Here is a 14,776-nt window from a genome sequence, read left to right as displayed (position 1 = left end):
CAAAATAACCCCTTGAACATTTTGAAGTAACCATGTGGGGGTTTTTTTATCTTTAATGGCATCAATTAAAAAATACTAAAGGAAAACAGCAGATCAAACTGGCTACTGAGCTGAGAAAGTGTGAGATCTCCCATGGGTGGCCTCAATGGCCTTCCTTAGCCATGAAAATTCTGTCTGGAGCAGAGAGAAAGTGGCAGGAAAACACTACAACACAAGAGCCAATTGTGAGTGCATTGTTCAGAGAAAGCAACAGACAAAAAAAAAAAAAACAGTCCTAGGAAGATTCTGGTTTTTGAAGAAAAGCTCAATCAATCATGAGAAAACTTAAAATCTTCAGAAGAAAAACACTCAAGACAAAACCAGTTACTGGTGATGCTTTTTTATTTCTTATGGCCAGACTTTTTTGAACTAAAACCAACAGAGTAAGACACAACTAGAGGACAGGCAGTCATATTTACAGCCATTCAAAACCAAGAGTGTAAAAGCAGAGTTCAGTGGTGAAAGAAGCACAGAAGAATACAAAGAATATTATTTTTTTGTTATTATTAGAATTTTATTTTATTATCTTAGCTGTTAAAAGAATTTTTACTGCCCAATTCCAACTCACCAGCTCCCACTCAAAATGACTTGTGATACAAAAAGCAACATTTTTTCTGTTTGTAGACAACAAAACCACCTGCTTTATTTTTCCCAAACCTTACTGAAGAGTCACAGCACAGTTAACACTAATGCTCTACCCTTTACCATTAAATAAAAAATAAAACAGGGAAAACAAAACAGGCAAAGGGAAAAACCAGAGTGAGTCAGTGTAATCATTCAGTTGGATTCTGGATGACAATCAGGAAATAGTCTTTATCTGGAGAGGAAAAAAAAAAAGAAAATTATTCTTTCACTGCTGGCATTTGTTCACAGAAACAGTAAGTTCCAGCATTTTCACATCTCTCTGATGCGCTGTGGGAACTCCAGATCCCCCACATTCATTCTCAATGAGCAAAATAGCTCCAAGTGTCAGATAATTTATTTTATCTGTTTTACTGAGAAAAACTCTCAGCTTCAGAAACTGCATGTTCCCAAGGCAGCTGAATTTAACCCAGTTTATACCAGGAAACTACAGTAACTATCACGTGCCACACTGGTGTAAGGTGGCCACTGCCCCTTCTCTCACAGGTACACTGGGGGCCGCAGCTTTTTTTCTGGAGCAATGCTTATTCCTCTTTCCATCCTTCCTATGGAAATCTGAGGCTGCCTCAGCATGAACCAGAACCTGTGGTAAGATTTGCCCTGACCCATGTCTGCCACGGGGAACTGCCACTCCCTTCTTGGCCTCTCCACTAGCCCCATCCCAGCAGGGAGCACGCAGGGACAAGGCTGAATTCCCACCACATGAGTGACCTGCACTCATCTCACTGCTTCCCAGACTGGAATTCAACAAAATACTGAGGATGTTTCCTGAAAAGAAGGTTGCTGCTGCTGTATACCATGACTCATGATTACAGCTACAGTGTGCTCTAATACTTTTCCCAGAACTGGAAAGTCAGGATTGCCTTGTTTTATCACTCAGACCACAGTTCTGAATGGAAATTGCTCCCAGAATGTATTTCTTTCCAAATCCTAGGGTTTTATACTGAAAAACAAAGCATGAGAGGGTGCAGCACCCTCTCAAGCATTATCTAATACTTTCTACTTTGATCTACACAAAATGAGGGAAGGGATTTGCCACATGCAAACATGACAAAGCAAACTTAGGTCAATGATAAAGCTTTCAGCTCTCCAGAAAGTAGAACAGCTTCTTGGAGAGAAGGGATTATCCAATGCGAACACAAGCAGCAGGCAGACTCCTTCCAGGCTGACAGTGTCAGTCTCAAGTCAAAACAATCCTGCTGGATTCCCAGATTCCTGCTTTTGCCCTGCTCTCTCCTACCTGGAGCGACCATGATTTCGTTTTTCTTGGAGCGGATCCGCAGGAACGTGAGGTCGTTCTGGGGATCGATGTCCCGCACGGTGCTCCTGGCCTTCATGATGAAGCTGTGCATGAGGCCGGCGTACTGAATGGTGGTGGAGTTGTCTATGGTGCTCTTGATGGGAATACCTGCAGGAGAGGGACAGCAAGGCTCAGTGACAAACCTCCAGAACCAACCCTGCACTCAGCATCACCAGGTCCAACCCTGGTTGCCACCCCACCAGGGGTTAGGAGTGTTCTCTTTGAAGGCAAGAGGAAAACATGAAGAAAAACAAGATACAAAAAAGCTGAGATATGGGACCACAGGTGTAGGTGAGAACTGTTTACCTCTAGTAGCACCAGTGCTTTACTTTTTCATTTTGAGAGTTAGAAATAGAAATAAATTAAACAAAAATACTCATCTGTAGAGGAGAGAAGAAATACCAATGTTGCAGGTTTTTCTCCTGACCGGGGACACTTATTTTACTTCAGAAAGGATCCCCAACACCAGTTAAATGATATTGAGCTACACCAGGCTGGGATCAGTGATTATGGAGGACATCAGCTGCTGCATCACACAGCTCCAAGGCTGAAGCTCCAACATTCAGCCCTAAGAGGAGGTGCAGTCCTGGGAGGGCCCTGGTTCAGTGATAAGCAGCCTGGAGGGCAGACACACTGTTCAGCCAGAGCTTTACAGAGCTCCCTTACACTTCAGCCACTCATTAGATGTGTTCTCCCACCAAAAGCCAGTCAAACCCCAGCTCCTGGATCAGAACACAGTGGCCAAGTACCAATTTCTGCAGGGCAGAACCAGGTGTGTGTTCCAGTAACTGCAGCTGCAGCACAGAGAGCACAAACCACTCAACCATCATAGAAAAGCAGCGAGCAGGAGCCAAGCTGCATGATCTGATCCTCAGTATATTCACATGTAGCTACTGTCAACTGTTCTAAGGATTACTTCTAGGAAACATTCAATTTTCTGCTCACAGTATATTGAGAGTCCTCTGAAGAAGTTGGTCTGCTGAACTCTTCAGAAACTTCAAAAAGAGACAACTTGCTGATGAGTTCCATGAGACCACAAGCACAAGACAGTGCTAAAGAACTGGAGTCAGCCAGGCCAGCAGTGTTCTGGACAGGCCCAGCAGCAAGATTTCCATCTTGTGAGAGCCTCAGTGCTACTGAGGAAAGTTTTCACAGATCCAGTTTCAAACACTGCCATATAACTATTTCAATGCTTGTGCAAATTATTTTAATTTATTTCCTGAAATAATAATGTGAGCTTCCAGAAATTGGAAACCAATTTTCTTTTGTAGCCTGACTACTGTCTGTCTCCTTGGGCTGCAGGAAAACCTCTCCCAAAGCCAGACTCTAAGCTAAGTGCAAGTAGTACAAGCAGCAGCCCTCAAAGCGGATGGTTGGACTAAGTGATAGGTCAGAAAAGTGAGGCTGACACAGCACCTTCCGAATTAACCACGATGATTCCCTGCACTCCCTTCTGGCTCTGGATTCGCTTCAGTGTTTCCTCCACCTCAGCCTGCAAGACAAAGTACAAATCAATACAGGGTTACAGGGTTACAGCTGCTCTTTGCCTCCCACCAAAGCTTTGGGATAACATGGCTGAACACAAAGCTGCACAGGGATGATTAAAAAGCCACTGCCTACACTGGTTTATACAGCCAAGTGTCTGTACTTTGGTGCCACCTTTTCTGCATGACCTTTCCAGTTATTTTCCATCTGCCTGTCTTCTTCACTCATTTGTGATTATCATCCTGGAACTCCCCTCTCTCCTCCTCTCCAAGCCTCCTGCTGAAGGCTTGCAGCTGGAAGCTGCAGTCAGACTGCTACAATTTAGGTGTCAAACAAAAACAATCTTTGAAAATGGGCATGGGATTTATGAAAAAAAGTAAGAAAAAGATAAATTGTAGGTGCAAGATGACCTTCCCTTTTAGCAAATGAACGCCAAAAGCAATTACAAATAAGAGAAGTGAGGGGGAAAACAATGAATGAACACTGTTTGTAAATCTGATTTGTGCTGGGATGGCTGCAAGGCTGTAACCACTGCCAGTAATTTACAACTTAAAAAAAGGAAAAAGGTAAACGTAGGCCAAGGCAATAGTCCTTCGTCTGCTCTATAAAACCCATCAAAGGAGGTTTCAGTACCTTCTGCACAACTTTCCTGCTACAAGACACCCATCTAAATATAACTATGGCATCTGTAGTAGGGTGGAAAACCCTTGCACCTGAGATGATTGCCACAGCTGGATGAGTATTTGGCATTTTTTATTCCCATCAAAGGAAACAGAAACAAGCAGCATCTTTCAGATCCTGCAAGGCAGAGTCCCCCATAAATGGTTTAGGAAGGGAGACCGGAATCACCCAAACCAGGACAGGTGAGACCTACAAGGGGCATTTCTGTGTTCCAAGGCTGTGTTCCCTGGACACCCTGAACAACCCTCTCCACTTCCTCCCACAGCAAACTGGCACAAAGATGTCACACGCCCTGTTCCCTGGGAAGAGACCTTGTCCAACAACAAACACAACACAGCACAACACAACACCAGCTCAGCCCCAGCACCGCCAGCACTTCCCTCAGGGTGCTGTTGGTAACACAGCCAGTGGCTCACAAGAGATGAGAACCCCGAGCTGGTCTTTATGAAGCAGAAGTTTTTCTGTGTGATCCAGCACAGAAAAATTCAAGTATTTTCAACAAAACTCTTGATTATTTTTGCATGCTGGACTGTTCGCAAATGGAACACAAGGGAAATTAAACAAAGAACAAATGAAAGGGTGTACAAATGCTGGGAAAATATAGTGGCAAAATGTTAAATCTATTAAGAAATTAAGATCTGATTTCCTGCCTTCTTACTAGCACTATTTAAGTCCTGATTAAATACTTTCCTTCACAGGACCTTAGCAAACCTTTTCAGATGCAAAGCAGCATCCAAAAAGAAGGATACCAGTTCTTAATTTCTTCTTAACACCTTCAGCAGATCTAACTCACAGGTGGGTGATCTGCTCTGACAGTTCACTGCTGCTGATGTGGGAAGGTCCTGCTCCTCCTATTCCTACTCTGGGGCTTGACCAGCACCTCCACAAGCCAATGCAGCTCACCAGACCAACAAAAATAGTACTGAGAACAAAATTACGTATTTAATTCATGAAACACACAAACCCCATTTTAATGAAGGGGTGAATAACTACAAGAGATAGCACATGGAGGAGGAGAGATGCACTCTAGAAAAGGAGAACAAACACTCCCTCAACAGCATTTTGCTGCTAAATACCCTTTGCTATATGTAAAACAGCAGCCTTTATCTTCCTGTTTTCATGTGGAATAACTGAACTCCTAGGTTTGCCTAAAAAAATACATCTTATTAGATAATTTCAATTTTCTCTCTGCAACTGTGGTCAGCATCTATTTCTTTACAAATTTTGACATACATTTGATCCCCAGTTTCATCAACATGCAGTAGGCAGCAACACATCTGAGCACGGAGAAGCCTTCAATACAATCAGAACAGAACAAATGCAGCCCCGGTTATTAAGCACCCCAAACCACTCTCTTTTTCCTGACTGCTTCCAGCTTTAGGGATGTGCCCTGGCAGCCGTAGGAAATGCAGGTTTCGCTGTGAGCGTTCCCCCGGCACAGGGCTATGCTGGACCGGGTGGAGGCTCGGCCTCTCCCCGCAGTGACTCAGGGCCGGGCAGAGCCAGTGAAGCCCCTCGGAGCCAGCGCCGGGACCCGCAGCGCTCCCGGCCCGGTGCTGGGGGGGACGGGCGGGGCCGCCGGGCCCGCCCCGGGGCCTGACACAGGACCCGACACACAACCCAACACGAACCGAACCGGGCCGGGCACTCCCAGCCCCCGCAGTCCGCAGCGGGGTCTCGCCTTTACCCGGGCCCCGCCCGCGGGGCAGCGCCCGGGCCTGAGGGGAGCCGGCACCGGCCCCGCCGCAGGAGCCCCCGAGGGCCGAGGAGGCACAGAGACCCCCGAGGGCGGCACCGGGGCCCCGCCCGGCCTCCGGACCGGCCTCACCCACCATGATCGAGCCGCCGCCTCCGCCCCGTCTCGGCCCCGGCGCTGCCCCGGAAGCGCTTGGAGCGCGGGGCGGGACCGCACCGGAGCCACCGCCCCGAACCCTCAGACCCCTCGGAACCTGCACAAGCTTGCCCCAAGCTCCCGAGGCCGCTCCCGGGAACGCCGTGGGTCTCTGATCGCGCTTTAGGGACATCAGCGTGAAACCCCATCCTTCCAGTACCTGAAAGGGACTTACAGGAAAGGCGGGACGAGTCTGTTTACAAGAGCCTGGAGTGACAGGACGAGGGGGGATTGGTTCACACTGAAAGAGAGGAGGTCTAGATTAGAGATTAGGAAGAAATCCTTCCCTGTGAGGATGGTGAGGCCCTGGCACAGGGTGCCCAGAGAAGCTGTGGCTGCCCCTGGATCCCTGGAAGTGTCCAGGGCGGGGTTGGACAGGGCTTGGAGCAACCTGGGCTAGTGGAAGGTGTCCCTGCCCAGGGCAGGCTGTGAAATGAGATGGCTTTTAAAAGTCACTTCCCACCCAAACCATTGTGATTCCATGATAACGGGTGTAGGGAGTTCTTTTCCCCCGTTATGGCCGCAACCCCTCAGCTGCTGCTGGAGCACCCCCGGAAGAGAGGCAGAGCCACTCCAGGGCATGGTGCACTCTAAAGCCCTGGGACTTCCCTGCCACAGCTCCGGGGATCGTGTCCTGAGGGTAAAGGTGAGTGCTGCCCCTGCCAGTGAGAAAGGGAGAGCTCTCAGCTCCCTTGGGGGAAGGACTGGGGATGACCCACAGTCTGATGGCAAAACAAAATAACACATCCAAGAACTGCATCCCCATAACCCCAGCTCTGTTCTACACATGCAACAGCAACAGTTGGGACTTTTCCCTCTGACCTCAGGCTCTGCTAGAAGGGAAACAGAGTCCCAGAATGGTCCAAATGGACCTTTAAAGGCCATCTCATGCCCCTCCCACCGGAGGCAGGGACACCTACTATTCCTGGTTGCTCCAAGCCCCATCCAAGCTGGCCTTGGACACTTCCAGGGATCCAGGGTCAGCCATAGGTTCTTTGGGCAATTTGTGCCAAAGCCCCACGACACTTACAGGGAAGAATTTCTTACCAATATCCAATCTAAACCTACTCCCTATCAGTTTGAATGCTCCTTCTTTTGGGACCACAACCCTGGAATCAGCAAACAGACACTGGGCTCACACTGAGCTCCCAGAGCAGTCACAGAGAGCTGGTATTGGGTGAAATGTAAAACATGTCCTCATAAAGTGTTTTTAGATTTTTTTTTCCCCTTCTTAAAGCCAGGATTTGACAGAGCAGGTAAGCTCACTGGCCTCTCCAATCTGTCAGAGTCTGCATTCTCCTTAGGGAAAACAAGATTTCTCCAATGAGCCCTGTCATTTGTGCACTGCTGGGCTGACAGGGCTGAGAATCAAAATTGGATCAGGCATTGCCAGAGATCAGAAAAAAAATCCTTCTTTAGGATCCAAGAGATATGGCTATTTTGTCTTCTAGTGGCTATTTACAGCTCTGCAACCTAATTCAGTTAAATTCTAATCTCTCTTACCAGTGCAGCAGCGAGTTTTACAGCTTGGCTACAAGAAGTCAATGTGCCATGGATTGATTTAATTTCTGGTCTGTGCAATGGTAAGATTTGGGCAATAGTAAGGATGTGGTGGATAATTTGGGCAATAATAAGCAGTGCACAGCTGCCATCAGACACCCAACTAAACATGGGTTTGTTTAAACAACCATTCCCATCCTGCCATGAACAAAACCTTCAACACTCCCACCCAGGGGTAGTGCTGACATTAGCACCCTCATCATTAAAGGAAATAGAAAAAAAATGGTGCAACATTGGAGATGCACCAAATGGAGATGTACATTTATCATACATTGCATTGTGAATAATTTTTGCCTTTTAACAATAAACTTCAGGTGTATGTGAAACACCCTTGTAGCTGTACTCATATAAAGCTGCTCAAATCACCGTCAAATTCTGGGTTTACACAACTTACTAGGATGCTTTTAAGTGGTTCCATTCAAAGCTTGGAGGAAGCAACTCCACACCAACCTCCCTGCTGCAGAAAAAGGCAGTTGTTATTGCATGTATTTCCCTGGCACAGAAAACCATCCTTGGGATTTGCTGCCCCTGACAAAATTGAGTTAACCGAGCCTGTGGGAACGCCTGGGAAAGTCAGCAGAGGGAGAACCCAGTGGGAAGGTCTGCAGCAGGGAATATCCCCCTCAGGGAAGGATCACCACTTTAGGGACCATTTGACCAAACTGGACAGAATCAGGACCCTGAGACAGAATGAGAAAATTAACTAGGTTGGAAGAGACCTTTGAGATCATCAAGTCCAGTATTCTATGACCCTAAGACCTGACGGGACATCCCTGTGAGCACTGAGGAAACTGGAACCTCACTGCAAAGCCCATCTCAATTATCTGGGAAAGCTTATGGCCATCAGGAGAGGATCTCACGACAGGAAGAATCTAAAAGCCACCTGCCCCTTCAAGGAGGAAGAGGGACACTACCAGGCTGGTTGGTCTCACTGGAGCTTTCCCCCACTCTGTGGCATTCTACCAATCCTAACCACTTGTAGTGTCATTCCTCATTGTTGGTATCCCTGCACCAGTGTTGCAATGAGATGTTACAGCTGTGGCTCCTGCAGAACCTCCCTCCACCCCATCTCCCTCAGACCTCAGCAGCCTCACAGCCCTCACTGGCTCCTCAGGGCAGCATCCACAAGCACTAAAAATCCACAAATTGTGTCCAAAATCTCCTCTTCAATATCCAATGCAATCAACAAGGGTGGACGAGGTCTTGGGAAAGAACTATTCTTGAAGAATCCTACAGGAAGGACAAGTCCCGGCAGCCTGACCCTTGCTCCCAGGAGCACACAGACAATTCATTTCCACTTGGATATTCTGTCACACATAAGGAAGAAGGACCAGACCACCAGCTCTTTAAGTAGTTTTATAAAAGTATTTGACTTACTGAGATACTGTTACAGTTACCTGAGTATTTGAAATTACAATGCAAGGAAATATCGACAATGAACTTCAGTACAGTATTTTACAATCCAGTGCTGCTGATCCCAGTTTCTACACAAGTTCACTAGAGCACATATACACAAACAGTGATTCTTGGAGAAAATTAAAAGACACCACAAAAAAGGGGGCTGGAGATACCAATATAACAAGAGTTGAGATTACAAACCCAGTGCAGCATGTAGTAAAATAAAATTAAGAAAAAAAAAAAAACCAAAAAAAACCTAAGCCCCCAAACAATTTTTTATTTTTCTCAAAAGAATAAAAAGGTTTTTTTTTAAACACAAGCAACTGGATTAAAAAACCCCAAACTTCCATACTAGATCAGATAAAGAATGTATTTACTGTGCATGTCATTAGTAAATGAACAGTTCCTGAGCTACTTGTAACAGTAAGGCTTTGTTAATTCTCAGTATTTCATTTTCTCATGTCATTCTCATGAGGGAAAACTCTAAATAAAATTTCTTTTAGTACTTGGTAATTAGGATCAACTGACAGTTGCATATGAATGTACATTTGTGACATACTAGGAATTTATGCAGCTCAGGTTGCTAAAACAGTTGAAGCAGTGGGAGACTAATTAATCTCTGCTGAAAATCTCACTTGTAAATCCAATCCACAAATACCTGTTATCTGGGATAGCAGCTGCTCTGGGCTCATCCCTGTATTGCTTCACCAGCTCCCCAGAAAGAACTGAAAAGTGCACCAGTGGCTTGTATAATTCCTTTTAACTTCTACACAACATGCTGTAAAAATTTAACAGATTTGTTAGCATTCACAAGTCAAATGCCTAAGGAATCTGAACTTGTGCCTTCAGAAATATTGTTAATGTAATGGTGTAAAGTTGCTTTAAACTTTTTCTATTTGGCCAAATCCGACGTTTCACTGATTATTTTTTCCCCTCAATGAATTCCTTATTTGCAATATTTTTAAATCATATCTGGTGCTTGGAATATCCAGTCCCCTTTCTCCCATCCTGGTACAGCAGAAAAGACATATAAACATGCCATTTAAATTAAAGAAACAATGGAATAAGTGGAATCCTAGACATCAAAAATATATACAAGCAGGTATGTTTTTCCTGAACTAAACATTTCAACCATAAAAATATTTAACAGCCAAACCCTATAGAACTAGGGCTAAGGCTATTTCAATTATAACTACTCTTTATTTTAAAAATATAGGGCTGACAGCCTTTTGGGTGATATTTATACATGAACAATAGTTCTAGGTTCCCTACACGAATCAGAAAGCATAATGCAGAACATAGACTATTTTTCATAGCTTAACCTTGCATTATCTTGCTTAATTTAATCTCTCTTGTAAATATGTTAGATAACTACATTTCACTGTAAGAATTAATATAAACAGAAAATTTATATATAAGGCTTTTTTTTCTCATGATCTGTATACTGTCATAGATCCAAATGTTGTGGAAGTTGGCAAGTCTCCTCCCAGTCACACCTGAAGGTGAATTCTCACCATCAATGAACTTTAGATGAGGGGCATTTCTGTATCATCAGCACCTCTCCCCAGGCCCTCCTTCAATTAAGCCTGACAAGCCCCACCCTCCTGCCTTCCCAAAGCATTTATCTGAGTCCTGACACACTTGTGAAGTCAGTTAAAACCTGTAGTGTCTTGGTTCTTCTTAGGCCTGAATCAGTTTTTCCCTCTTGCAGTTTAGATGGATAAGACAGCAGGAAAGAAATGCTGTTTTCCAGACTGAATGTTCAGTTTTACACTTTCCCACTGTCCTGTTTCGGCTCTGTCATCTGAGACAGTCTTATATGCAGCTCCTGCCCCAGTGACTGCTCTGAGCTGCAGGTTTGCTTTAGCATGTGCTACATGTTATTTCAAGTGTCAGGTCTCTTACTGTGGCTACAGCTCATTTCACTGGTGTCTGACTTCCTCCCTTCGGCGGAAGGGAAAGGGCTGACCAGACCCAAAAAGTGCATTCAGTCTAAAGGAGGAGTAAAATGCAAAATGTTATTGTAAACCAGAAAAGAATTAACTTGATTCTAAAAGGAAATAATAGATGTTAATTCAACAGGAACTTGCTACAAAAGTTACTAGCTGTGAGCAGCTAAGTGGATGAATTAGCTTAGAAACCTCCCCAAAATCTTTAGTTTCAAACGTTATGGAACTATTTACTGATGCTCCAGCTTCCCAAAAACCTGTAATCCGTGTCTGAACTTTCTAATCCTCTTGCCTCAGCCAGTCTCACACATCAGTTCATCCACAGAAATGATGAGTAGGATCATTTTCTGAATCCAGTTGTTTTGTGCTTCTTCCTGAGAGCCAAACGAACTCTTCGGAGCAAACTGACTGCAACATGTAGGAAAAACACCAAGGGTAATGTCCATTAACACTGCTGACCAACAGCTTGCAAACAGGAACCTCAATGGAATCAGTGCAATCCCAGCTAGGCTTGTCTTTTGCAAAACAAGTGAAGTACCACAGTGTTAATATTGATTTCAAAGCTAAAATGTGTTACACAGCAAAAGCTCTGAACCCTTCAGAGGGCACAGAGCAGTGTTCCAAACACTTTGGGCAGGTGTCTCTTTTGCTCACAGGAGCAGGAGTGGGATAAACCAAAGCAAAGCTATGCCCTGGATTTGTGCCACAGTTTGACATCCCCTTAAGAGCAGCTTCAGTCCAGCTGGCGCGTGAGCAGACTCCAGGCAAGGAAAAACAGTCTGGCCACACTTGAGTTAGAAAAAGGAGCTTAAGGATTGGAGTTGCTCACGGCACGGAGGTGGATCCAGGCTGGCTCTGACACTGCTGCTAGGAGGCTCAGGATGCTGCTGCAGCATTGCAGCTACCAATGAACTTCCCAGTGCATCAGTAGCAAAAATGCTACTAAAAAGGAAAGACAAAACTATTGTTAAAAATCTGTCAGTCATTAAGGACACATTCTAATTAATGAATGGTAAAACAAAGCAGAACCCAATATTAAACCTCTACTCTGGTCATTAGTCACTTGTAGCCGTATTGGATTGCGCATTTGATTTCTGAAAGTGCTCAGTAGAAATCCAAAGTTAAGGTGGATAACATCCAGGATAACATACATTAGTACTGTTAAATAAATCCAAGTCATGTCTACTTTACAAGGAAGTGTGCAACAAGCAGAAGTGAAGCACATACATTGTGTTGGGTTCACATTCTTCAAGGTGCAAATTTCAGCTACTCTTGCCCAAATCCTTCTGTTTCTTCAATTGCAAATAACAGCTTTTCCTTTAACTGCTCATAATTTTTATAAGGTGGAAGGTCTAAGCGATTGAAACTGTAAAATAAAAATATTAAGTACTGATGAAGAATTCAGTAGGAACAAAAAATCCATTATGAATATGGGTGATTGGAATTATTGCTGTGGAGATGGGATACTGGGATTTATACCCTGGAAAAAGCTGACTACTGATATAAATGTATGTATTTCTGAGAGCAGAGGTTAGTATTCAAGTGCTCATACAGTGATAGTTTTCATTAACTTTTCCTAGGTGGAGGAAAACCAACTTCTAGGTGGTTAATTAGAGTCATCATTCAGACACACAATTTTCAATTTGTGTGATTTTGCCTACCCAAAGAGTAGAAGTGACCTTTTCTCTGGAAGTGTGTGAAGGTGGCTATTTTACTAAGGAGTGTAGTGATAACAAAGGATAGTCCCAGCCTTGTTAAACACTACTGGTAATGACTTTAATTTTTCAGTAATATATTACAAAATCCATGGAATTCCCAGTGGAATCTATTCCATGCCACAAGAGTTTTTCAGAAGTTCAGCTATCATTCAACAACATAGTTCATTGGTGTAATTTGTGTTTGCTTTCAGAGAGTCTCAACCATTTCAGCATATTAGCCATTTACTAAAATGTCACAGAAGTCTGTGGTCACCAAAACTGGAGCAACAGCAATATTCTGATTTGTTATGTACTCACCAGGTATGACTTCTGGGTAACCAGTTTTCCTTTCCAACTTTTTCAATACAGAATTTTTGGGGTCCATTGCTCCCTGTAACAAATTCCAATAGATAAGGCATAGTCCAGCTACCTTTCTATCACTGTAACACACCTGAAGCATGCAAGGCTTAAATAAAGACAGGATTTCCATTATTTGCACGGAGAGGGACGTTTGTCTCACTCTACAGCTCTGCCTAGATCAAAGTACGCATGTGGAGAAATGAATCAATTTGAAGTGATTTTAAAGTGCAATTAACAGGTGTAAACATTCCTTCCATGTTTTTTCCATCATAGCTCAAGTATATGCATGGCTTACAAAACAGCATTTAATATAAAACTCATTTAAAATGCTGTAAGTATATAATTAGGTTATTTTTAGACATATCTCCTGCATTAGAAGGGTTATTAATACATACCCATGAGGTCAGCAAATCCTCCCACTGGTAATCTGCATGTTCCAGTCACAAACTGCAACAGTCTCATCCTCTTCTCATTATCTATTTCTTTCACAAACTGAAAAACAGTAATTGAAAAAAAAATTTAGGGATAGATTTAATCTTCAGACTTTTACATCATCACCATCCACAGATGAACAGTAAATTGGCTGTTGGGAACAGATGGATTAGCAGTAACAGTTTCTATCTGCACTCTGCAGGTGAGCTCAGTGTTCTGACCACTGTCCACTGAGCTGTGCTCTCTAACTTCTGCTGGTCTGAGAATAAAGCAAAATCTGCAAACCTGCCAGAACCACACAATCTGCCTGCTGGTCCTGGTGTAGTGCCTGTAGATGGTGTGTCTCTGCCAGTCATTCAGGTCAATTTCTTGCATTCCACAGAGAAGCACCTTTGGGGCAGAAAAAGTGAAATAAGCAGAGGAGCACAAATTTCCACTTTCCTTCTGTGACCTCGCACACAGCAAAAAAGAACAACTGGACCCCCACTTAGCAGCACCTGCAATAACAGTGCACTTGGTTTTAATTTTAAACTTCATCCCAAACTTCTATAAACAAAGACTGATGATGAATGGTTCAAAGACTGGTTCATGAAGTGTATTTGGAGAGGCCACAAATTAGAGAGCATCTCTGTTGTGAAAAATGGAGTAATCGTTTGCAATTTTAGGAATAAATTCTCCCCTCTGAGGGTGGCAGGCCCTGGCACAGGGTGCCCAGAGAAGCTGTGGTGGCCCCTGGATCCCTGGAAGTGTCCAAGGCTAGGATGGACAGGGCTTGGAGCAACCTGGGCTAGTGGAAGGTGTCGCTGCACATGAAAGGGGGCTGGAACAAGATCATTTAAGATTCCAATCTAAACCATTCTGGGATTCTATGTAGACATTCAAGCCAGTTTATCTTTGCCCAGCCATACAATTCTTCACTATGGATGGGATGTTTTGTTTTGATGGTTTTACTTTTCAAACTGAACAGATGATTCAGAAAGTGTAATTTTGAGAGATCAAACCCAAACCAAGAACTTGGCCCAATCTATATGCAACCATCCATTGCATATCTATCTGGCTTTATCTCTCATTCTGTCAAGTTACTCATTCTTTGAACACAGGCAAATCAAAGAATCACAAAAATAAAGTAAGAAATTTCTGCTGACAGAATCTTGGCATTTAGAAACATCTAAGTTGGCCGCAAAAAGGAAAGCTAAGGAAAACACATTAGTCTAATACTATTCCATGAAGTTTCCCCCATATTCCGTATAAAACGGAGTTGTTAGCCTCAGTGAGTTCTGTTCTTCAGATGCACTGACTGGAGTTTATTTTATGTGTAATGACCTGGACCCAGCAATAGCCA

At 44.0% G+C, this 14,776-nt stretch overlaps 2 protein-coding genes across 4 annotated transcripts in view; both read right to left on the bottom strand.

The window, feature by feature from the left end:
- Positions 1-363: 363 nt before the first annotated feature.
- On the bottom strand, positions 364-8,031 carry DYNLRB1 (dynein light chain roadblock-type 1). Of its 2 annotated transcripts, XM_068207434.1 has the most exons (5): positions 7,993-8,031; positions 6,214-6,279; positions 3,398-3,473; positions 1,922-2,089; positions 364-856 (listed from the first exon to the last, which is right to left on the bottom strand). In XM_068207434.1, the coding sequence occupies exons 1-5, from the start codon at positions 8,014-8,016 to the stop codon at positions 813-815; spliced, it is 378 nt and encodes a 125-aa protein (XP_068063535.1). In that variant the 5' UTR covers positions 8,017-8,031; the 3' UTR covers positions 364-812. The 2 variants fall into 2 exon arrangements, with proteins under 2 accessions (XP_068063535.1, XP_068063534.1); XM_068207433.1 differs by lacking the exons at positions 6,214-6,279; positions 7,993-8,031 and adding an exon at positions 5,980-6,203.
- A 910-nt stretch (positions 8,032-8,941) lies between these two features.
- The window catches only part of ITCH (itchy E3 ubiquitin protein ligase), a 58,359-nt gene continuing 52,524 nt past the window's right edge, over positions 8,942-14,776 (bottom strand). The window contains exons 21-25 of one of the 2 annotated variants that reach the window (XM_068207431.1): positions 13,720-13,824; positions 13,398-13,494; positions 12,961-13,033; positions 12,173-12,311; positions 8,942-11,353 (exon numbers count right to left, since the gene is read on the bottom strand). In XM_068207431.1, the coding sequence (XP_068063532.1) occupies positions 12,212-12,311; positions 12,961-13,033; positions 13,398-13,494; positions 13,720-13,824 (375 nt within the window). In that variant the 3' untranslated portion in view covers positions 8,942-11,353; positions 12,173-12,211. Of the gene's footprint in view, positions 12,312-12,960; positions 13,034-13,397; positions 13,495-13,719; positions 13,825-14,776 lie in introns of both variants that reach the window. The other variant, XM_068207430.1, reaches the window with a different exon arrangement.

The sequence above is a fragment of the Anomalospiza imberbis genome, chromosome 17, assembly GCF_031753505.1.
Source record: "Anomalospiza imberbis isolate Cuckoo-Finch-1a 21T00152 chromosome 17, ASM3175350v1, whole genome shotgun sequence".
In the NCBI taxonomy this organism is placed as follows: domain Eukaryota; kingdom Metazoa; phylum Chordata; class Aves; order Passeriformes; family Viduidae; genus Anomalospiza; species Anomalospiza imberbis.
This window is presented reverse-complemented; position numbering and strand designations above follow the sequence as displayed.

Coding starts and splice junctions, on each gene's coding strand:
- DYNLRB1 (XM_068207433.1), bottom strand. CDS start 6,171: ATGTCCCTAAAGCGCGATCAGAGACCCACGGCGTTCCCGGGAGCGGCC. Junction 3,474..5,979: donor GAGGCGGCGGCTCGATCATG/GTGGGTGAGGCC, acceptor TTTGTCTTGCAG/GCTGAGGTGGAGGAAACACT. Junction 857..1,921: donor CGAAATCATGGTCGCTCCAG/GTAGGAGAGAGC, acceptor TTTCCTCTCCAG/ATAAAGACTATTTCCTGATT.